Source organism: Epinephelus fuscoguttatus, linkage group LG9 (assembly GCF_011397635.1).
Source record: "Epinephelus fuscoguttatus linkage group LG9, E.fuscoguttatus.final_Chr_v1".
Classification (NCBI taxonomy): domain Eukaryota; kingdom Metazoa; phylum Chordata; class Actinopteri; order Perciformes; family Serranidae; genus Epinephelus; species Epinephelus fuscoguttatus.
The window spans coordinates 17,191,024-17,216,413 of record NC_064760.1 but is presented as its reverse complement, the minus strand read 5'-3'; the positions used below and the strand labels follow the sequence as shown (position 1 = coordinate 17,216,413).

General features: G+C 41.2%; 1 protein-coding gene across 2 annotated transcripts in view; it reads right to left on the bottom strand.

Annotated features, from left to right (window-relative positions):
• tnmd (tenomodulin) overlaps positions 1-25,390 on the bottom strand; it is an 80,994-nt gene that overhangs the window by 13,438 nt on the left and 42,166 nt on the right. Inside the window, exons 3-5 of one of the 2 annotated variants that reach the window (XM_049586122.1) lie at positions 24,434-24,574; positions 15,187-15,294; positions 6,647-6,806 (exon numbers count right to left, since the gene is read on the bottom strand). In XM_049586122.1, coding sequence (XP_049442079.1) covers positions 6,647-6,806; positions 15,187-15,294; positions 24,434-24,574 — 409 coding nt within the window. Of the gene's footprint in view, positions 1-6,646; positions 6,810-15,186; positions 15,295-24,433; positions 24,575-25,390 lie in introns of both variants that reach the window. The other variant, XM_049586121.1, reaches the window with a different exon arrangement.

Sequence of the window (25,390 nt, the reverse complement as noted above, 5' to 3'; positions counted from 1 at the left end):
GTAAGTACATTTACTTATGTACAGTGAGGAGGTATCTGTAGGGGGGTGGTTGGCACACTTTTCAGTCTTACTTATTTCTCTGGCATCATTTATGTTAGAATGTTCAAACCAGCAGCAAATAAAAGGTCACAGTCTCAGCTATAAATAACATGTTTTAATGTTCACAGATGTTTTCCAAAATCAGGTGATTTGTGATTCACTGTGCAAACCGGCCCCTTTACAGGGTTGGTTGGGCACATTGTTCACATCACTCCAGTTTTAGCCTCTTTACACTGGCTCCTATTTTTGTTATGCACATATTGGCTGCTGAAACAGGTGACGTGCATTACATCCGAAAACCAGCCGCCGGCGGTTTTACCAGCGGCGTTGCAGGTGACACTATCAGCCGGCTTGAATCACAACTTTTCTCTGCAATGTTCTAAAATGGTTTTGTCTCGTTGCCAATCTTTGGCTTGAACTGGGCTGTAGAGTTGATTTTAAGATTTTACTGATTACTTTTAGGCTCTTCATTGTCTCTCTCTCAGCTATATCTCTGACCTCTTAGCATCGTAGACACGAGGACGTACTTTGAGGTCCTTGGGCAGAGGTCTTTTACCTGTTTCAGAGGCCCGGCTGAATACTAAAGGGGGCAGAGGGTTTGCTGTCAGAGCCCCGAGGCTGTGGAACAATCTGCCCAAGGAAATCAGGCCGGCCGAGTCAGTGATCTGTCGTAAGTTCCTGATTTTACTTGAGTTTTAAGTTCATTTAGACTGTCTTTTGTTTTTATACACTTAAGTGTTTTTATCAGCTCTTTTAAAAGTCGTTGTTTTCATGTCTTGTCTGTTTTAATTATTGACATGTAAAGCACTGTTTTCAAACTTTTAAACTGGTTAATATACAGTTATAGTTACTGTTGCAACTGACCCTTCGCTAAGTACTGTCCTTTGAATGCAGACTGGCCAATCATAGCATAGCATCGTTACCATAGCATCACTCCAACAAGAGTCCAACATCTATGCAGCTGTGCTCGATTCACTCTCATGCAATCATTCAGATTTCCTTCATTTTCATGCTGGTTTTGTGGATTTTGAGATAAATGTTGCGCCTGGTGCAAAGTATCAATTAAACTCATTACTTGGAGAGGTTGGAAGGAAATACATGTTTCTCCTCCATTCCAAAACCAAAATCAAGGGTCAGTTGGTTTGCACATGTGCCAACAAACCCCAAAATCAGTGTGCCAACCAACCCCACTCACATTTTACCCAGCCTTGTGATGAAATTATTTCAGCCAGCTACAATCACTCGTCACATACTTTCAAATCTTACATTAAAATGTAGCTGAATAGCTAAATGTTACAGCAAACATGATGAAATTCAGATATCTTAACACAGTAGATGAGTGCAGGTGAAGAAAGCAAACACTTTAATCCTGCATTTATGTTTTGCGACCTTCAAAGACCAGAAAGTAGCTGCGTGCCAACCAACCCTGGTCTCTCCTACTTTGCATGACTTTGCTTCTTTATACATCTATACACCAACTACGCTTCAGAGGGAAATATTGTACTTATTTTTTTAAAAACTTAATTTCTCTGATCGCTGGAGTTACTTTGTAGATTTAATATACAGTGCACACACTGCAAAAATCTTCTTGGCAAGTTTTTTCTTCCTAATCTTTTATTGAGTCCTAAAAGTCTTACTTTCTTGAAGGATGTGAAAAACACAACATAATAGAATTCAACTGGTTTTTACAAGCTTTGTGGAAAAAGGTGAAATATTTCTTTTTACAGCATCTTTTATTTTGCCTACTTTTGAGATTCGTTTTTTCATTACTTATTTTTTTCCACACAAAATATATAAGCTACAAAATGTTACAACATAATGGACGATCGAAAAGTTAGGTAGGACAAAAACTTATTTTAATTCCCCTCTCAACACAAGTTTCAGAAACGGTCTACTGTAGATAGTCTGCCACTTTCAACAATCTTTTATAAGACAGTGCACACTTCCAACTGAACACGCACACAGTCGATGACAGAATATTATACGTCATATTGTTCAATTATTTGGTATCTATACATTTGCTGAAGCTGAACAATAGATGAACAACATTTGACACATTTATAAAGTTTTATTACCCTTTTTTCAAAAATGTAGTATGAACCGTGTAGGAATGACAACCATTTCTTCACACAGTCCCCCAACTTTAAGGGCTCATAAGTATTTGGACAAACTAACATAATCATCAGTTAAACAGTCAGTTTTAATACTTGGTTGCAAATCCTTTACAGTCAATGACTGCCTGAAGTGTTGGACACATAGGCATCATCAGATACTGGGTTTCTTCCCTGGTGATGCTCTGCCAGCCCTTTACTGCAGCCGTCTGCACTTCCTGCTTGTGTTTTGGGTGTTTTGCCCTCAGTTTTGGCTTCAGCAAGAGAAACGCATGCTCAGTTGGATTCAGGTCAGATGATATGACTTGACCATTGCAGAACATTCCACTTCTTTGCCTTAAAAATGTCTTTGGTTGCTTTTGCAGTATGCTTCAGGTCAATGTCCATCTGCACTGTGAAGCATCGTCCAATGAGTTTTGAAGCATTTGGTTGAATCTGAGCAGATAATGTAGCCCCAAACACTTCAGCTTTCATCCTGCTGCTCTTGTAAGCAAGACAAGACTTCACTAGAATAAATACAGAGGGTTTATCACAAGATGCAAACCATTGGTTAGCCTTAAAAATGGAAGGCCAGATTAGAGTTTGTCAAAAACCATCTAAAAAGCCTGTACAGTTGTGGAACAGCATGCTATGGACAGATAAGACAAAGATCAACTACCAGAATGATGGGAAGACAAGAGAAGGAAGAAGGGAAGGAACTGCTCATGATCCAAAGCACACCACCTCATCAGTGAAGCATGGTGGAGGTATGTTGTTATGTCATGGCCATGTATGGCTGCCAGTGGAGCTGGTTCTCTTGTATTTATTGATGATGTGACTGCTGACAAGAGCAGCAGGATGAAAGCTGAAGTGTTTGGGGCACCATTATCTGCTCAGATTCAACCAAATGCTTCAAAACTCATTGGACGATGCTTCACAGTGCAGTTGGACAATGACCTGAAGCATACTGCAAAAGCAACCAAAGACATTTTTAAGGCAAAGAAGTGGAATGTTCTGCAATGGTCAAGTCATATCATCTGACCTGAATCCAACTGAACATGCGTTTCTCTTGCTGAAGCCAAAACTGAGGGCAAAACACCCAAAACACAAGCAGGAAGTGCAGATGGCTACAGTAAAGGGCTGGCAGAGCATCACCAGGGAAGAAACCCAGCATGTGGTGATGCCTATGTGTCCAACACTTCAGGCAGTCATTGACTGTAAAGGATTTGCAACCAAGTATTAAAACTGACTGTTTAATTGATGATTATGTTAGTTTGTCCAAATACTTATGAGCCCTTAAGGTTGGGGGACTGTGTGAAGAAATGGTTGTAATTCCTACACGGTTCATACTACATTTTTGAAAAAAGCCTTAAATGAAAGCTGAGAGTCTGCACTTTCAGCAGGTATTCATTGTTTCATTTAAAACCCATTGTGGTGGTGTACAGAGCCAAAATGACGACAACTGTATCATTGTCCAAATAATTATGGACCCGACTGTATATATGCACAAAGTGGAGAGATGTCAGAGTGAGGGGGCTGCCCTTGGTGAGGCGCCCCGAGCAGTTGGTGGTTCGGTGCCTTGCTCAAGGGCACCTTGGCAGTGCCCAAGAGGTGAACTGGCACGTCTCCAGCCACCAGTCCACGCTCCATATTTTGGTCCAGACAGGGACTTGAACAGGAGACCCTCCGGTTCCCAACCCAAGTCCCTATGGACTGAGCTACTGCCGCCTATTGCTATTGCTCTTTTCTATAGTGTATATATATCAGATCTGTTGCAGCTGTACAGTAAGTGTGTCACCACACACCTCTACACAGTCACTGAAATATAACTGAAGGGCCATATAATCAAACATATCCTTTGCTTTGTTCAGAATTTTAATACTGGGGCGCCAGTGGCTTAGTGGTAGAGCAGGCGCCCCATGTACAAGACTGTTGACGCAGTGGCCCGGGTTCGACTCCAGCCTGTGGCCTTTTGCTGCGTGTCACTCCCTCTCTCTTTCTCCCCCTTCACACTCATCTGTCCTATCGATTAAAGGCTTGAAAATGCCCCAAAAAAAATCTTAAAAAAAAAAAAAAGAATTTTAATACTGTTCCTATGTGAGGTTTATAAGAGAGCTTAGGCTATAATTACACCCCTAAGTTACTAACACTATTGATCATGTGACTTCATTACTCTCGTTTGTGAAATTCAGTCAGGACACTAGTTAAAGAAAAGTTTATTTCCATTTGCAGTATTATATTTGGCGGTATGGCTCTGTTCTGTGGCCTCTCTGATTTCCTAGGCTTACACCAGAGTCCTGCACTGGGTCGGGTACCCACAAAAACAGCTGATTTGTGGGTGGTTTTTAAAAAAACATTTTTCCCGGGTTCGGATCTGGATGGAAAAAATAACATGCGGGTCGGATTGCGGGTTTTAGATAAACACATCAGTCATTAGTTTGGTAAACTACAGATAACTATCTTGGTCGTTATTTACTCTCTGAGGATCGCCTCCGCTATTTCGCAGCAGTCATTGGTTCAGCTGTTTACACGCGTTTCACCATCTAATAACACAATTTGTGATTGGACGACAGAATCAACATGGCTGCCACCGTCTAACAAGCGCTGCTTCCAAAACAGTAAATAATTATTTAGGTATTTGAGAAATAAGTGGATAAAACGTACAACTATCACTTTATAATGTTTCTGAAGTGTTTCCCTGATGGATTACTTCTCTCCTCGATGGAATCTAAAAACACGTGACGGCTCGTACGTCGCTCTGGACAGAAAGTAAGTCTATTATTACACATGTAAAGTTCCTTTACATAGATTAAAAGTTTAAAAGCATTAAACGTAACAAACGAGTGCTTTTACACTCGTATGGGAGAAGAACACAGAGGGTTGATGATGGAGCTGAAGTCAGGTTTTTATTGTGAGAGCTGCTTCATTCAGGTCGTTGTTTACTTACTGGCACCTTAACTGTGGCGATATGCTGTTCAGTATTCAGCCAATATGACCCAACATGATTACTTTAAATCCGCGTTATGGGTTGGGCTGCGGGTCGTGTTTCAACGGGTCGGACCGGGTTGCGGTACTAATTAGCCTGATGCGTGGGTTTGCGGTTCGGGTGCAGGTTTGTACGTCGCCGGGTCGGGTAGGGGCGGATCTTGAAAACTGGACTTGTGCAGGACTCTGGCCTATGCAGAAAGCCTAAGGCAGAGAGAGCACACCTCCCTGCCCTTCCATGCGCCTACATGGGAAGCCTAAGGCAGGGAGAGCAGCAGCAAAGACGGCCAATGGGAACGGAACAGCCACTCTGACCATCCTGCTATGCTGATTTGGACGGAAATGTCCGCTCTACTTTCATTTTATTTCTATGAACAGTGCTGACAGAGTTAACAGTGTTAACCTGGGGGAACTGTACGATGGGCACTACGCTTTTGTGACAACGTTGTCCCTATCAACCATATCAGCGGTATCTGCTGAATCAGTGCAGTATAGAGTGGTGGTGATTAGCTAAACAGTTGGATACACTTAAGGGGACTCACATACACTAACATGCAACCATGGCTGGACACTATACCTTTACATAAATGAAAATAAGAACTGTTGTGTTTTCGTCACCTTAGAATGAGCCATTTATATCTACATAGGGAGTGGGTTCTCTCCCATGGAGTCTGCCATGTTGTTTCTACAGTAGCCCAAAATGGACAAATCAAACACTGGCTCTGGATAGAGCCTTTTGCATTTTCGCGTGGCACATGGAGAAGTTTCAGTTGGTTCAGCCCGGTCTCACTCCAAAGTCATTGAGATCCAGCACTTGGGCAGTGATTTACAGCGTCAGAAACCAATAAAAAAGGCACCCTTTAATGCTGGCATTATACGCGACCAGTTGCTGTTATAGTTTAATGGCGCCCGGTCAGTGCCAGGGGCATAGGGGTGGTCGATGGGTCCAACAAACACTGACTTTCACCTGAGAGAGTGGTGCTCATGTACCGTAAGATTATAAAGCCAAACCTGTTCTTTTTCCTAAACTTAACCATGTGTGTTTATTGTTGAAGGAAACAAAAACGTCAATTTTTGGTGTATCGACGTAGTGCGCTTATTTTGAAAGAGACTGTATGTAAATGTTAAATTTCCTGTGAAAACGGAGGTGTACCTTGAAAGAAGACAATGCATGTAACACCCAGGGTACCTTGCATGTCGTATGTGGACGTGGAAAGTCCATGACCAAGCACCTCAATATGTGACGAGGTCGGGGTGAGAATGTGTCGGTTGGTTGCAATCTACAACCTCACCACTAGATGCCACTAAATCGCACTACTTACTGGACCTTTAGGGAAAGGATCTGAATGTTTCTTCAAATGCTGACCATCAGTCTCTCAACTTCCAGACACACTGAGAGTAGCCCGGGCTGGATACTCATGTGGTTGGGAAAACATGTGGTCCCAGTGGACCTTTATATGGCCTGCAGGGATGCCCTCCAGCGAGAATGTTAATAGTCTGCATTTAGAGGCAGAGATGCCCCCTGCTCTCACCGCTCAGAGGGGAGGGATGGATCCAGTGGATGGGCAGCTCCTGGCAAATCTCCCAGATCTTGGAGTCGAAGAGGAAAGCTGGGTTAACGATGGGCTCCTCGGCAGGAACCCACACTTGGGAGTCCTCCATCTTCATATCCATGGCCTCAGTCTCATCCACCTGCTGGAAAACAACACACACACAGACACGCACACTTATATAATACAGCATGTCAGAGCCTGCCCCGGCCCCACACAAAGTATAGTCCTGCATTCGCACTCTCCTCCCATGAGCCACACAGCAGCTCCAGACTCATCGTTTTTATCTATCACCTTTCTGTCCGCTGAGAGGGCGGCAACTTCCTGACTCCTGACTCCCACTGCCCCGACTGCCTCCTCTTTCTCTCCCTCACCCTCTCCTCGAGCCTGCGGCATGCTCTTTCTATTATACATCATTGAAATTCACAGACAGTGATGATTTGACTTTTAAATGACTTTAGAAGTGGTCTTCATTACTCTGAGTGTGGCTGCAATATCGTTTAATGTGACAGACACAATAAAGCCTTGCATTCTCCTCCCCCACCTCCTCCTCCACCCCCCCACCTCCGCCACAATGCTTTGCTTGGCACCCAGCGCTATCAGTGGGCTTAATTTGTTGATACTGTAGTTCATGAGCTGTAAAGTAAACTATTATTGCTTAATGATAGGGACTACATGTCAGTGTTGTCTAATAGAGACATATGAAGGGGATTTGGTAATGCTCTTCCCTAACAGTGCTGATATTTATTTTCTTCATGTATATGTAAATACACACACAAACAAACCCCCTCTTCCCATTCCCTTGTTAATTAGCTACCCAGAACAGAAAAACAGTTCACTTGACAAATGTTTTTACAAGGTGATTTTCTCCCAGTCTAAAGCTTAATTGCACATTAGTTAAGCTTGACGTAGAATCCTGGGGCTATAGTAGGAGCAAGAATCATTTATATTGGGTCGCGCCCCCTCCCTCATGTTCACCCCTGTCACTCTCACTTGAATTAGAGTTTTACTATCCGTGCTGCTTCTTGTTTGTCATCGAGCTGTGACCTGCAGAGAAGGGGGAAAAAAAAGACTTAAGCGCATTCTGTCACATCAAAGATTGTGTTTTGGGGGTGTTAGGTCCAAGCTTTTGACACACTTTCCCCCACTTTTTAGGCGCTGTCCAGTTGACTAATGACGACTCCAAGGACTGGTGCAGCAGGGTTGTGGTGGTACATCAGAGGGGGTGCTCTGGCAATGAGCTGGTGCGCTTGCCATTCCCGTGGCTGCAGAAATTAAAATCAAACTGGAGGAACACAAACAGCACTCTCTAATTGGACCTCTTAACTACTGAAGCCAAGTGAGTCTTCTCTGGAAAGTAAATGGAGGTCACGACACGGGGCGCACAACATGACTTTGACTTCACAGTTGAGAAACGACTCCAATAACTTGCAGGAGAGGGCCTGGGGGGGGGAGTGGTAAAGGTCAGCATTTTAGCATGGGGCAGGGATTTCTAAATGCCAGTTGACAAGCACAAAGACAACATGATTACAGTCCTCCAGTTTATACACACTTCTGAAAGGCTTTTCCATTTTGCTATTGACAAATGATATATTATTAGGACACAAGCAAGTTTTTATCAAGTATTGGACCTTGGGAATGACGGTAATTTGTTTTGTGCGGCCTGCTCCTGGTGTATGTTTGCTTTCTGCCCACAGTGCACAACTTAATTATACACCAGTTGTGCTGTAGTTAATGAATTTACCCTCTCCTGCCACTGAGTCCCAAGGGGGGAAACACTGTCTACATGGCACATTGTTTAAAGTGGTGCTATGTTTGCCAGAGATCAACAAAGATTTTCTCATGATACCCAAAAGCTTTCACATAACTGTACAGAACAAAGGCAGGGGGTTTCATTATGCAGTGTACCAGGTGGTTCATTTGAGTTCATACGCATATTAAAGGGGAACTACGCACATTGTACATTCATACACATTATTCCCATGGTCTAAGCTAATACAAAAATATTAGTAAGCGGGGTGTCGGTGGCTTAGTGGTAGAGCAGGCGCCCCATGTACAAGGCTGTTGCCGCAGCGGCCCGGGTTCAACTCCAGCCTGTGGCCCTGTGCTGCATGTCACTCCCTCTCTCTCCCCCCTTCACACTCATCTGTCCTATCAATTACAGGCTTAAAAAATGCCCCAAAAAAATCTTAAAAAAAAAAAAAAAAATTAGTAAGCAATAGTCACTCTCTTTCATATCCTAAATCTCTAATTTGTGATGTCAACAAGTATAAAGTCTGGAGCTACTCCATAGACAGTGACCCAGGAAAGATGTTATAGATGACAATGAGAGCACCCAGGGGAATGTTCTGAGTATAGACTGAACCACAATTCACATTAACTTCCAGGTATAAAACCCCCATTTCACAAAGATACAATAAAATGGCGCTGAGCAAATGCTGCCTCAATTGGTTCGTTTTTAGACACCTAAAGAAAAGTCACAATACATAACATTTTCTCCGCTTTACCTTGCCATCCGACAGTCCATGCTGTTGGGGAACTGAAGCCATTATCATGAAGCCACCAGACTCCACTCACAAAAACAGTCATTTTACTTTGCAGAGCACAAGATTTGTTGGTCTACTGCAGCCTAGATTGGTTAGTGTGAAAGGTAAAGCGGAGCAAATATTCAAATATACTGTACACCGACATTGATTCTTGTGTGTGGCTAAAATACATTTTGCTGTGGCCCATTCACAGCAGTATATTTTTTAGCTTTCATGCTGTTAGATTTAGTTTATCAAGGATGAGAGCAAAGCAACACAGTGCCTACATAAAATAATGTAAAATGAGATTTATTTTCGTGAAATGTATCCAGTAGATTGTCTTGTTTTTCTCTGTTCGTTATTTTGCATCTACATAATTTAATGTTAACTACATTCATATGTTATTTACATATTTTATTTTGCTCTTTACGTTAAATTTGGAATATTGCGCACCTTACATGGAGGTAATGAGAATTAGGATTAAGTTTGGCGGAGTGATATTAGATGTGAGATCCCACTATTGTTACCAATGTTCAGTTGACCTATATTCTCTTCTTGGACATTAAAGTGGATCAAGTTAAACAGAGAACTTGTCCTCGAGCTCTTACTTCACCCACAGCCCTTTGATAGTTAATTCAGTAACTAGTAAGGTTATAGGTAAGAGAGACCTGCCTTACAATAAGCACAGCAGAAACATCAAATAGGTCGGACCACTGTGTTTAACTTTATATCTTTGAACGTTACAGTTACGGCTTAAAATCACAACAGAAATAAACAAATTTGCTGATTTCACATATCTTCACGATTCAAATCAAGCCAGTCCTCTCCCTGGGAGGGACTGTTGTTGTTGTCACAGTGATGCGGCCATTGTGGGTACATTTTCTTTTTCACAACTGAGAACACTACAGTAATATAAACCCCATTTGAGTTCAACTTTTGTAAACTTTAACTTGCAAATGTGTGTTGAAGACAAATAGCAACCTATCGTTACAGTGCTGACTGAGGGATCAGACAGAGTGAAAATACAGAACAGAGAAAGATATTGTAGCTATTTTATTCAGGCCCCCAGGAGCAGCACTTAGCTTTGAAGCCAATTTTCATCGCGGCCAAACAGTGAAATTACAGTTTCCATCATAGGATGCCATGGGACCAAAAAAACTTTTCCCCATAGACTTGCAATGTGAAAGAGACATCTGTAAATCAATGGATAATTTTTTTGGGCACCTCAACCCCCATGAAATGACTGGTTTCAAAATCAGAATTTGATCTATTAGTTCCAATAACATTTTGAAAGTCTAGAAGAGCCCCATGACTTAATAATTTTATCCCCATTTGGGTTAGTAGAGGGCGAAACCGGAAATTAGCCACTTGGCTGGTGGAAGTCACTGCTGCACTTGCTCTATGGGCCCCACGATGCAGAAGGTCTGGGTAATTTTATACCCAGGAAGTTGAACTTTTTTGGTTTCCTGCGCCACTGAGCACCTTTTATATGAATGAACAGGCCCCACCTCAAACACTGTATCCAGTTTTCTTTATAGGCTACATCCATGAGTTTATTAGGTACATGTGCTGCATCTTCCACTTTTATTTAGTGGAGGTATATTATGAGGAAGTAGGCCTATAAACTGCCCTGCTCTTGTTAGCAACAGTGCTATCATGCTAGCTAACTGACACTGAGCTAACTTGCTAGCTTGGATAGAATAGGAATAGAAAGATGTTCTTATTATGATGACATGTTCCTGGCTTGCTAGCATGTTAGCAGTTAGCTCAACAGCTTCACTAGTTTGCCTACGAGTAATCACTCCTTTACAAAGACACGTGGATGAATTTTGCTTTGCCACTTTCTGGCCTTAAGACTGAATATGCCACCAGCTGCAGGAACTGAAGTTTTATTTTTTTGTTGCAAAACAGTCCCACTGGTCACCCTGTCATGAATTGAGCTCCTATCTTCATGCAGACAAACATGAGACAAAACAATTCGTACTGTGTGCTTGCAGGACTTCGGTGTATTCACATCCTCTGCTGTGGTGTTGTTCCTCGGCGCACTCTATTTTTCTGTTTGCAGTTGTTTGTCTGAGTGGGAGGTTTTGGGTTGCTGGGTGAGCTTTGGTCATCCATATTAAGTGGCTGTTTAATGGAGCAAGCAGCATCAGTTGACAATGTTAAGGGCTGTGAGGGAGGTGGATGGCGATTTCCGTGTCAGACTGGGGGAACTGGAATGAAGCTCAGGGATTACTCCCTCAGACGTTTCATAGAGGAGGCAAATTGAAAAGGGAGGAAAAAATCCTGGCAAACAATTCATGTTTGTCACCTGGTTTTCCCTCGCAGGGGCTGCATTTCCTTATCAGCCACTTGCAGTTTTTCCGCAATTTTTTCCATTGTTTTTCACCTCAGCTCTAAAGCCTGCCGCGGCTGCTCTGAGCCCTTTTTCCTGAAAGCCTGCGGCTGGGTTAAGCTAGGAACCATTAGTGCTTGGCTTTAACCCCTGTGAACATCATGTGTTTCACCACCTGAGGAGGAACTTGTGCTGATCTTCTCCAGTGTCCCACGTGGGTGGATTCTAACAGAGGACGGATCAGAGCCCGCTGTCTAATGTGATAACAGACCATGGAGAGGTCAGGCCAAGGTGACTTTTTATTACCAAAATATTCCCTCCACTGATATTTATAGTTTCTCTTCTGAAATCCCGTGTTTTTGTGGTGAAAAACATCCTCTGCAGCAATAAATATACAAAAATACACTTCATATAGATGAAATTGGTGTGGGAATATTGTATGTCATTTTTTAAACTGAACAGTTAGTTTGACATAGATTGACATTTTGGGGTATATGTTGATTTGGTTTCCTCCATTGATCCCCAACAAATCATGGTAAAATGCACAGCTACAAGCACAGGAACTCCAGTGTACACAAGAAATATCTAGATCACCCTTACTAATTAATTTACTTTAACAGATTATTATTTCAAATGCAATATAACATAGTCTACGAACAAGTTAGGTTTAGAGGTGCACATAGGCAGATTTTATCTTCACACTGAGCCAGGCTTGCTGTTTCACCCTGTTTCCAGCCTTTAACGCCAAACCAAGATAACATGCTCCTGGCTGTCGTTTAAAATTGAGCATCCAGCCACGAGTGTTGCATCAGTTTTCTCATCTAATAAAATAATGGACATAGCTACCGTGACGTCACCTATTGGTTTATTGGTTTGTGGACTCCCATTATACAGCCTAAAGTTTAGCATTTCACCGTCGCCATCTTGGTGTTGTGGGGCCAGAAAGTGACCATATTTGGATGAGTGGCTCGCACTTTGGAGGACTGAGGACATAATCCGCAGACAGAATGACGCTCAGAGAGGCCAACCCTTGATTGTGCATAACTTTAAGCCTTAATAAAATGTCAATATGTGAGTAAAAATTTACCCCCGTGCAGTTGTCATGAAGGGGGAAATTAGTTATAGAGGCCATTGTTTACTTCTGCTGTAAAGTTGGCCATTTTAACACGGGGGTCTGTGGGGACTGACTCGCTTTTGGAGCCACTCTCAAGTGGCCATTAGAGGAACTGCAATTTTTGGCACCTCTATGCTGGCTTCCTTCTTTTAGCCCCAAAATGTCCAACTGTTCCTTTAAAGACTAGACTGTTGTAGAGACTGTGGACTCCACATTGCCAGAAAGACTTTGCAACAGCAAATAAGTGAAATGTTTTTTTTTGTTTTTTTTTTATCAACATGAAGAGTACATATTTTTAATGAAAATATTTGCCAAACCACAAAGTGTATCTGCTAAACTTTCAGCCACAACATATGTTGAATACAAATTCAGCCAGCTCTTTCTATTCATCCTGTTGCCTGCTCTGGTTTCCCTGCCTTATGCTACTTCTCCTGTCATTCCACATCAAGCCACTCCCCCTGTGCTGCCGTAACCCCCTTTCCTGCCATTCCCATCACCTGCTCAGCTGTTCCCCACTTCCCTTATCAGTCTCACTTCACAATATATATACCTGCCAGTTTCCAGCCTTTGTTCTCCCCAGCTTAAGCTAACCTAACCCCTTTCTATAGGTAAGCTGTTTATTAATTCAAGTCAATATAAATCTGTCTGTGAGTTATGCTTTTGACTTCAAGCTTGATGTTTTTCTGAGCCATTACAACATATTTCAATTGTTTTTCAATATAAAATCTACATGTAGCAACTAAAGCATTGTTCACAAAGTGCTAAACCTAATCACATGCTGGACCTGGGATGCAAATCCTGATCAAACTCCTGCAATCTGTATGCCCGCCGTCTACCTTTTAAGATATAAAAAGCAAGATTAAGTTAAAAAAAACCAAAACAATGTATGGACTCATACTGAAGTAATCCCTCTCAATCATCACTTATGACTCACTAGCCGTGTGTGGCGGTGTGTTTATCAGCAGAGACTCTGCCCTCTGACTGTATGTTCTTATTTTCTTTCTATTTTCTGTGCTCGGGACATTTATGGGCGCTCAGGTGAGGTCGTGCTTTATAAAAAGGTAGCGGCCAGGTGCCAGACTGTAAGCAGCAGGCATCCAAGAGAGGCAGCACCAACAAAAACCCACCCCGAAACAAACAAACAAAGAAAAAAACCCACATATAAGGCAAAATGCCAAACGGGAGTGAATCTGTTGCTGGCTTTACTTTCACTTTTGCAGGTGAGCTTGTTTCCAAACAGTAAATGACAATCCTTTATATACCTTTAATCACCTCCTTATAACTAGCATGTGGTGCAGATACTCAAACAAGCATTGCCTGTGAATGACAGACAGCAATTAAGTTTTTCTCATTCAATATAACACATTAGTATATATATGTAAGGTCTAGCAGACAGGGTTGATGTCTGACTGTTGATTCAAGGCTCCTTGCTGAGTGTACTTCAGTGTCACATAAGAAAAGGCTGTGAATGACTTTTCACAGAGATTGATTAGAAAAACATCATGTATAGCATACCATATACACATTTTTTGTATTTAGTACAACATGGTGTAAAGTCTATTTTACTCATGGCAGTCCTGATAAGGGCTTCGGTATCTACTGCTATAAGCCCTAGTCACTCTCCTGGCCTTAGATGATTCACTTTGGAGCTGTGAATTAAGCCAATTAGGCTTCACAGTGCACAAAAGAAGACAGAAATGGCATGGACATATGGTGCTGCCTGGGCAATTAGTATCTGTAAACGTGGATCAGACATTATGAAGATGAGAGGGGGGGAAAAAAACAAAACAGCGTTTGGTTTTTGGGTGTAACAGCTTGTGTTCTTAAAGTTAAAACTGAGACTGGGTTTTGCTTGAACTGACAATTGGCTTATTCTGTTTTTAAAATGAAGCCGTGAGTGGGGAGCGTCAGATATTTGCCAGCCATTTCTTCCCAGCTACAATGTGAAATGTAAATGAGAGCATGCAAGCGGTAGACACATTTGAGAGAGGGATTTTCTCTTTGAACATACGGCCCACTCAGTGAATTGCACTGTGACACTGAAAAAACTGGGAATTTTGATTGATTGAATTTCCTCCATTGCTTTTTCACAAGTTCACATACAACTATGAGAATCACTCTCAACTTGGAGAGAGAGAGCCTTGTGAATTTTACAAAGAAATCATCTCTTAAAAAATACCATTTTAATGGCTTACCTCTCACTCAGACCTCTCCTGCAACCCTTCCCCCTTTAGGCTATTTGGGTAGAGCCTTTGGAGGAGATGATTAAAAATTAATATTGGCTCAAGATTGACAGCAAACACTATTTGATGTGAGCCACAAAGATGTTATGGGTTTGTGGGCAGCTGTCTGACGGTTTCACAGGCACCACAAACCACAGTTTACTCTTCAGTGAAAGGGGTGGGGGAGATGGGATAAGATGGACAGACGGGGGATTGGTGTGGTGCTCGCAGAGCTCTTCTCTGGTTATCCCCCTACAATATGCATGACAGCCTCTGTAGGACTACAGAGAGTCTGAGGTACAGACAGACGAGGGGAGGAGGCGTACCAGTAACTCTGTGTCCTCAGCCTCCACCTCTGCCACTGTGGGTAGCTTCCTAGTTTGGGTCCTGATGTAGCACCTCTGATGTTCGGCAAACCGGATCCCAGTGATTCCCTTTGAAAAAAAAAAAAAAAAGGAAAAGAAATGAAGGGTTACTCATGAATTCAGATATATGTATCATTCATTAGCTCTCTGTGATGTGGGTATCCCATAAGCACCGGGGCAATCGTTTTAAAATGCTCAGCTTTTTGCTGATAATCAAAGCTGTTAAAAAAGTCACAGAAGTTAAAACCTAATGAGTGAGAAGAGGTGCGTTTTGATCTTTTTTTCCTTTTAGCATGGTATAAAACTGATGACTGCCTGGCCCTGGCAACACAGCTCTTGCTTTCAGGCTGAATGGAAGTAAAAAAGCGGGGGTGTTCCTCCGTGGATGTATAATACTTAGCAGATAGCGGCATATATTGCACAGGAGAGCAAAGTGACATTGTTGAGAATGAAGTGTTTTCTACAGAGAGTGCCCCCATTGAATTAGGCAGTCATAGGTCCCTGTCACTCTCTTAATCTGCGCAGTCAAGTGTGGAGTCACTCTCTTCAGCTCCACTGATGATCCTCCACCATGTGGACTGTAGCTCTATTCAGTCTGACACATAGAGCCTCAATAGGCAAGAAAGATCTGTTAATTCTCTCCCGCTGCCATTCTGTGTTAATCTAAGATATTCAGCCGGAATAAGTCTGAAAGACTCTCAGTATCTCAGATTGTATCCAATTTATTTTCTGCAGAGTAGAGCTGCTCATTCAGCACACTGTATTAGAACAGACGGCAGGATCTACATCTGCCATGGCTGCTTTAGAATTGTATCAACTGAAAATTGTATGAGCGGCACCATGAAAATGGACTTGATTCAATCTAAATTTAATTACAGTAACACGGTGATTGCAATGACATCTCCTTTGAATCGGTTAACTTGACCATGCGGGTGCCTTTTTTCCACATTTTCAGTGGTGCTGTCAGTCTGAGGACCAGATCCCAGCCACACATGACATGATACAAAGTGATGCCTGTCATAATGTACTGCGTGTAATTTCGTCTGCGCGGGAAAAAGGGATGGGGCAATAATGGTCTCAAGCACAAAAGCATAATGTTTATGCCAGGCTTTATTGTGATGAGTCTCTGTTTAATTTGGGTCTTGTGTTTTGGCGAGCCGCAGCAGAAGAGGAGAGGGCAATGTTGTGATGAGATACGATGATTACCGGGGTTGGTCAATCAGAAAATGAAGACAGGCACATTAACACGAGAATGAGGAATGGAGAAGCGATGTCATTTAAACACACAGTGATATAATATCCACTCGGAGCATCCACATGGAAGATGCTCATTCAAGAGGATAGAGAACATGTACCTGCATGCATCACTCAGCTCCTGGGAATAGGGAAGTAAAGCCATGTCGGCAGGTATTAGTCTGGTTGATGTCTTTATATTATCAACATAATTTTATGTATCAGAGGCACATTTCTTACTCTTACTTCTTTGTGCTTTAGGCCACAGAATAAAAATGGCTTCATGTGTTAAAATCACAACATAAAAATGCAGCAAATGTAACATATTACATATAATCTGCATGTCTGTGTCTGTCTCTAACCTCATGTTTAGCTAAATCTTCCTATAAATCACATAAATCATGTTTGTAATAGGCCTCTCCACAATATCTGGACATCACAGTGGAGCGCCAGCATCTGAGCAGGATGTAATATTACCGGAGGCTATCCTCAATATCATCAGTAGTTCTCCTGCAGTCATGGATTTTCCAAAGTACTCCAAAAAATATTTGGCCGGATGAAACGCTGGAGGGGATTTTTGTTGCTTCCGTATTATTTGCTCTGAGAAGAGGATGCAGTGCAGCTGAAGGAAAAAAAAAAGGTTAGCCTTGTTTTTTTTTAAATTCCCCTCTGACTTCCACATCCTCATGGCTAAAGGCGATCTGACAGAGAGGCAGCACTGACAACATGAGACACAAACAACTATACACTTAAAGAATGGTATTTCAAATACAGTGAGAGGATTAAAGGAGGAAAAATTTTTCAATAATTGAGTGACAAAATTTCACCTGGTGTTGTTTAGATAATTGGATAGTCTTTGCCAATTAGGTTAGCAAACCTTTTTTTTTCTCATTTTGTCTTCAATTGTTATGTCATTCTTATATATTTTTATTTGTTCAACCATATACATGTCTCATACAGTGTCTGTCTTTTGAAAGAGTCACACTGCTATCGAAATCAGCCCATTCTCATTCCTAGGGCGTCAGATACCACCGCTTTGTGGTGGTATTTGACGCCCTTGTGTGCCGGGCTTTCAACTAACTGCAGTGTAAATCTCATCCACAGCGAGGTAACGTTTTTCTTGTTTTTGTTTTTTTTATTTTATTTTACAGTGAGCTAACGTTACGTAACGTCATTGTTGTTTGAATATAACATTATGCAATTTTCGTACAATCTATGCACACTGACGTCACTCACTTGACGTATTTACATCCCATTATGTGATAAACTTTTTCATCTTAACTCAAAACATGATCTTTTTCTCTTGCATGAACTTAACTGCGACTGTTTCACAACATTAATCATATGTTACAATGTTTTTTTAAGCTGTGTGTCACATAGAGATGCTAAAGGGTACCCTGTGCTTCATGCAGAGGAGTGTGACAAAGCGTTGGTATTTGACAACCTGGAAATGGAACAATATACAACAAACCCTGGACTTTCACCCGGGAGCCTGGTGTTCACTGTCCGAATGCCAAACCAGGATGTTTTTTTTTTATCTAAACCTAACCATGTGCTTTTATTGACGTCCGACATTGGCAGCGTGTCCTGGAACAGCAGATGCAGGAGAATACCTTATGTGTAACATATAGACATGAAAGGCCACTGACAGAATGGTAATATGTGACAATTTTGGATGAGAATGTGTTGACTGTTCACACTGATGTATACTCAAGCAATACGTTTGCTCTTCATCACAGGACTATATCAGTCACGATGTTATGGTTACTAATCTGAGCTACCATTCAGTAAAAACTGTTTATCACAAATGAAAATCAACATTAAGGCTTTCACTTCAGTATTATCTTAAGGCAAATTAAAATATTTCAATGTTAAATTTAAGTATTTTATACAAATGAGCTCCTGCTTTTTTCTCCTTATCTTTATTCATAATTAAATTATCAAAACAGTTAAAGTGGAAATAGATCAGTTTTTCTGCTTTTACTTATTATGATGTAAATGTTGACTGAACAATGTAAAGGCTACAGAATAATGACACCATCAGTGTTTAGTTTGGTTCACTATATGACTCACTTTCACTATGCAATTCTGTCTGTCATCGAGTACGATCTCCTGAAAAAAATAAAGGCTTGATTCTTGGTGCATAGGGGGTGTGTCAACCATTGCGCAAACAAAACAGGAAGAGGATAGTGGAAGTTATTCCCAGTTATCTAAGAGTATTAATTTAAGTTCTTTGCAGTCCCCAGTAGAGGACATGGCGGACAGTGGAACAACAGAAGTAACTGAAGTCCACTTTAATTATTTTAAATGTTTGCCTTGCAGTCTGAAGAGTCACAATGCATTTTGGGGCAGTTGAGTATGTCAGATAAGCTCACATCTCATGTTCATGACATTCTTGCTAATTTAGTGCAGTGGTTCCCAACTGGTCCAGCCACAGGGTCCAGATTTCTTCTAAGTCATTAGTTCACGATCCACACAGTTTAATATATTCAGTGTCATACTTGTGTTTGGACATGTCATCAAGCTAGTTTGCCGTCTCTGTCCATTAGTCACTCACTCTACAGCAGGAAACTGCACTCCTGAGTAATATGTTAGTTTGCAATTTCGAACAAACTCCTCTATTTTTTTTCAGCTTGCAGGAAGTTATTTCTTGCTCTTTGCTCCAACAGTAACACCTCCAGTATTGACGTGGTAAAATAAAATTGTGTCTTAAGAGTTATCTTTTTTTTCATTTCACAGAGACTTCAGAGATACTTGTAAATTAGCCAGATATTTATATTTATTCTCTGTCCCACCTGTCAGCCACACTCTCCAGGTCCCTTCTTTCAGTGTTATTCTCTACCTGTCCACAAGATGCCCTCAGACCTTCCCACCTGTGCCAGTCACCTGACTCCCACTTCCAGCTCCTCCCTCCTGGCCTGTAGTAACCCCTCTCCTTCCACTCCCATCACCTGACCTTCCCCACCCCCATTGCTCACCTGTTCCCCATTTCTCTCATTTGTCACAGAGCCCATTTCCACCCACACTTTTGTTCACAGATCCTCCTGTCCACATACTTACATACAGCCACATACTCTGACCCGACAGTGTGCCCCGGTGCTGAGCTTCAGTCAGGTAAACAGTATTTAAGTAATTATGTTTAACAATAAAACTGAGTAATTAGACATTACAGATTGTTTAAGTCACATGGTACATAATGTGTTTTCTTAATTTAAACATTACAAAATAAAGTTGAATCTTAATGTAACTCATTAAATGAAAACTGATGTCTTACACATTAACATTAAACAAGCTAGTTAGAAATAAGGTTCAGGTTATATAAACTTTACATGTGCTACCATTAGGTGGGTACAAAATCAAGACAATTTGTTCAGTTGCTTTTATTTTAATTACTGATTAAAAATGAACCATAGATGATAGAAAAAGCAGAAAAGGGTTCTTCCTCTGCTTTTTCACCATGTTCTCATGACACACATCATGTGACATAAGTCGCTATGGCGGCATGTTACACATACTAGAACACATTTTGGTTATAGACAAGAGACAAACATTGGGCTCTTGGGTGAAAGTCCCGCTGGCCAGGCGTTTCTTAAGAGAAAGATACCTCTGTGCGTTGGATGTCCACTCACAAAGTGGCAGTATTTCACAAGTTGCGTTGATGCCTAATGTGTCAACATTTGCATCAGTATCTGACACTGAACTAACTGACAAAGCAGAAGTATTTCATGAGTTGGGAGTAAGAACAGGCTGGCCTTTTTTCCCAAAAAGACAAAACTACCACTTCTTGCTGTTGTCACATTACTTCTTGTCTATATATATATACATAGATGTATGACCATTGTGACTGATGTTCTCCAAATGTGTGCCTCTTTGTTCTATTGTATTGCTCAGAGATAATTGGCTGAAAAGTCATATTGGCACAGACAGGTCTGGTTATCAAGGTGAGGTTAGCAGCTACACTACAGTGAGTCTATAAGAGCAACATCGGTGGAAAACAGTGAGAAATTAACAAAAATGTAAACTAAATCTATTGAGAAACAAAACCTTGACATTAGTATTACTTATTACAGATTGACTGTATTCACCAGCTGTTTCTTCCAACATCTGTGATGATTTATGGATTTTGTTCAAGCTTCAGGCATGATGCAATCTGAAGGTAAGTGACTAAAACAGGATGATTGACAATTGCTGCAGTGTGGACTTCACCATAACTGAATCTGGTGTAGCTGGCAATATCTGTGCTGAGGGGCTGGTGGCTGTTCTGGGTGTGTTGAAACAGATCGAGTAGGTCTGGTGACAAGTGAAAGAGAAGAAAGAGGAAATGCCAGTAACAATTGTGGTGCTGAGACACAAAATGTTTTGTCCACTCTGCATACAAGGTGGCACAGTGGTGCGGTACAGCAAGAAGGCTCTGGGTCCTCGGGTGTCCTCCCACAATCCACAAATACACAGATTAGGGTAATTGCGACTCTAAAGCTGCCAGTAGTTGTAATTGATAGTGTTATCCTATTTGTCCATAGTATTAGTATTAGCCCTGTGATGTACGCTGCCTCTAGCTATGATGAGCCCCCAGGTGCCTGCGATCCAGTAAAGGATAAGTGGGCACAGATACTGGATGGATCCACACATATGGACATAATATTAGAAACACCTGCTAATATAACAAACATCTATAAATATGAATTTAAATCTGTAAATCTGTATGTAAAATTATAAACATATGTAAAACAAACCATCAGATGTGTGCTTTACAATAAGTCAGTGAACGCTCAGGGCTGTTCCCTGTGAAACTGGCTTCAGGGCATCACAGAAATCAGTTCTTGAGGGCTCTCATGTTGATTTGTTGAACGCCTTTTACGCAGACTGTGCACATTGTTGGAAAGTATTAGTAAAAGGTCAGAAAAACAAAAATATTTGGCCCGATCAAATTAACATGTAAAAATCAGACCAGTTCTTTGTTCTGTGAAGGCACAATCATGGACTGAATGTAGAGAAGAGAACTTTGCAACTTTGGCGCCCTGCAGGAATTTTGTGCTCGAATCTGGAAAAAAAACCAACAGAACTACACACTTCATATGCTGACAGCAATGACTGAAATACAGCAGCATACAGTAGTGTCATGGTGGATCAGTTCAGTCAGTTAAACTTACCTGTGAGTGACAGCATGACAAAAATCATTTAGCAGAACATTTTCTTGTCTAACTATGACTAAACCTCAACCAAAATGTCAGCGTTTTTGTAGCTTCAATCATTATTTTTGTCTGACTGTATCATAGCTAGGCTTGGGCGATATCATGGTAATACGATATACCAGGACATGTGGAGTCCTGATTGTTAGATTTTCAATATTGTCAAAAATGCAGATGCTCTTCTTTATATTAAACTGATACAGAGATGCTGTACTGAGGTGATGCAGTGCACAGCATGTGCCACCAGAGGTCAGTCTCTACTGCTGGAACAGGGAGCTTAGCTGACAGACAGGACCATAAACAGGCGGTCTGAAACAGCATAGAAAGACCGCTTGGAAAAATGGTGGTAGAGCCAGCATATTTTCACATTTAACTAAATTAATTAGGGATTTATTTTCAGAGATGGTGATTGTTGGAATAATTGAAAGACTAACCAAGACAGATCCGTTACATTCGCACATTATTATGTAGCAGATGTTTCAATAAAACTGTGGTGACATCCAGGCACAAAGGCACTTGGTCATAGTCAGGAAAAGATCATGTTTTTGCTTAAAATAGCCATATTGGAGATACAAACCTGGGAGGAAAAGCAGCAATGTCTTGGTTCAAAACAACCACTATTGTACCTTTTTTAAAAGCCTCTGGAAACACAGCAACAAGTTGCTACAAGACACCCATGTTTTGTTCCTAAAAAGCGACTGGGAAAACAGCAGTGACTTGCTAAATCACAAGTGCTTTTGTTGTTTGTTGGTCTGCAGCTTGTCAGGTGTCTAGTGTAGGTGTCACGCCATCCATCATCCCCTCCACTTCCAGATGACAACATCAGCTCATATGCTGTGTCCCTTTAGAAATTTTGATATAGGTATGAAAGATACAAATGTAATGTATTTGTGGTTTGCAGAAACACACAACACCAACATTTGCTTTTGGTAACTGGGCTGGAGTTTGAACAAAGCATGTTTTGTGATGAGTTAAGGAAATTAAGCTCGTCACAGTTCGATAAAAGTGAGAAATTTGAATTCGGAAGATGTACAGTTGTATTTTTCTGTTAAACAGATGTTAGGATATTCCCTTTCTTGACATTTTAAGTTTATTTTTTCATTTATTTACTAGACTAAAGAAGCTATGGAGTACTGTGGGCGCCACACAACATAGAAATACCATCCTATACCATTTAGGCTATCCCTCTGAAACATCAGGAAAGTATGAAAAAATAGAAACCACCCAGTACTTATTATAGCTTTCCTTTCATGCACAGTTAAAATGTAGAGAGTAATTTGTGTTGTAACATTAAATCAGATGTCATTTAATTGAACTAAAATGAGCAAGTTAAAGACCAAATGAGCTTCAGTTCACCTGTCAAAGAATATTTATTCTGAGTATTATTTTAATCTAAAAGTGACCCTGCTGATTATCTCTCAGCATGACTCTTTTGCTCTCTTTTTTTGTAACTTTCTCTCCTGTTAAAATGAGTGCAGTGTTGGTCTGAAACAACAGCGAATAGATTTTTCCTCGGTCCACAGTCCTGGTGGCATAATCCCCTCATTTTCCATTCCTCACACAGCCCTCAGGCTTGATGGAGATTGTTTTAGAGGTGGCTTTAGTCTGTCTAACAGCATGCAACATCCCCTTTTTTTATATTAAAAAATCTACTCTAACATCAGCACACAAGCTACCACTTAGTACAACCCACTGTTTTTCTGTGGATTTCCTTCCCCTCCTTTAAGGAAAAAATCACAATGAGGTTTGAATTACTCTGCTCACTCGCTTGTTTCTTAGTCTTCCATGGTGGAGCACTGAATCACACAAATCTCCTCGGGGGCTGTGCTTCACTAACAGGAAGTGGAACAAGCAACAGGCACATGTGTTTATGCGTGTATGTGTGTGGGTAAGTGGGACACACATGCACACACACACTCTGGTACTTGGTGAGGGAGAGTGAAAGAAATAGAGACTGATTGCAGAGGTTAAAGTTTTCCGGTGCTGTGCTGGGTTTCCATCATATAGAGCCGCTTTAGATTCACACAGACCATTGTACCAAAAACAATAACAACTCAATGTGGGTTTTGTTTGGGATGAGCAGCATCCTGTAACGTTCAGCCTCGCGACTTAACATTTCACAGTAAATAACGACGTGAGAATAAGAGCACTCATTAACCAGTCAAACAGCACGCTCCCCTCTCTGAGGTGCAGCGTGTGTAACCTCCTGCACACTCGAGGAAGGATTTAGGAATGAAAGGTAAGTTAATGAGTTCTGCTGGAGACAAAATTGCAGTTGAAAAAAAGGTGTGAAAAACAAATAGAGATGGGCTTTTTAATGGTGTTTGTTTCTGTAGTGCAAAGAAGTCACTGTATAAATTAACAGGAGGAAAACAGTCTTATAGTAAAAGACTTTCTCTTTAGGCTCCTGTGTGTGTGCTTGTGTGTGTGTGTGTGCACTCACATAATCTCAAGTAGTACAGTTACTGATTCAGGTAGGTGTTTTTTAAAATATATTCCTGATCTGTGTGTACACCTCGCTGAGTATAATTTCCATTATTTAGTTTCTCAGATGTTTAAAAGGTTTGTCACACCTGTTTTCACGGAGAGAGTGACAAAAGAGGAGAAAATATTGCTGAAGAGGAAAATATGATTTCAACAAAGGATAAATGTTGTCAAGCGCCTCTTTGAAAAGGGCAGAATGTGAAAATCATAATCCCTCCGCTGAAGAGAAGACACAATTACAGCATCACGTTTTCAGTAAAAGAAGAATAGCTCTCGCAGCCTTGTTAAACCCTTTCACTTACATTTTTGAAGTCGTGCACTTCAAGTACCTCCTCACTCCCATTTCCCATTCTGAAGATCTCAATGCGCTGACCGGGGTCGATCTCCAGCAAACCGTCCGTCTCTACGCCATCCAACACAGCCTTGTACTGGTGGTCATACACCTGCAACGGCACAAAAAAACCTTTCATCATTGTGACTGTTAGATCAATGTCACAGTGGCGCATTTACCACTCACTGTATCATCATTTTCCACCAAAGAATAGTACAAGGTCAGTAAAAGCTTAAAAAGAAGGACAATTTTTGAGGAGTCCATCCCATATGACAGTCAGAATTAAGAATCGCCTGTGCAGACTTATAAATAAGTTGCCAACACGTAAGATTTTTTCAGCGATTCAAATAGATGTGGTATTGACAGCTGTTCCCCAAGTTGTCAAAAAAAATAAAGCCAAAAGGAGTTTTGTAGAATGTGAGCACCGTCCTCCTGATGTCATCTGCCGGATCCAAAAAATAGCTGCATCCATGGACAGGAAAATGCCACAACAATAGCAACAAGTGTCCATGAAATTTCTACATCTGCACAGGTTGTTTCAAGTCAAGTTACAGACATAACAAACCTTAGAGTCTAAATCAGCATTTTTTTTTTTTTTTAAATCAGGGAAGTCGTCAAGTTCATTTTTCCTACAAACTTCTACTACAGTTTGACTGAAGATGACAACAACTGGCCTGATATGTCACTTGCTCCTAACTGAAATGAAAAAACAGCTGACATAAACATGATGTCTGACTAAATAATTAAGTGAAATGGCTCTTGCCAGTTTCTAAACCTAATCAAGTAGTTTTGTTGCCTTAACCTAAAGCAGTTTTGGTGATGAAACTCACATTGCCTGCAAAAGGTTTCTTTTGTAAAGACACAAGTAGAAATTGACCATGGATGTGTAAAGAGAACTGGATACAGCATTAGAGGCGGGGCCTTGCTC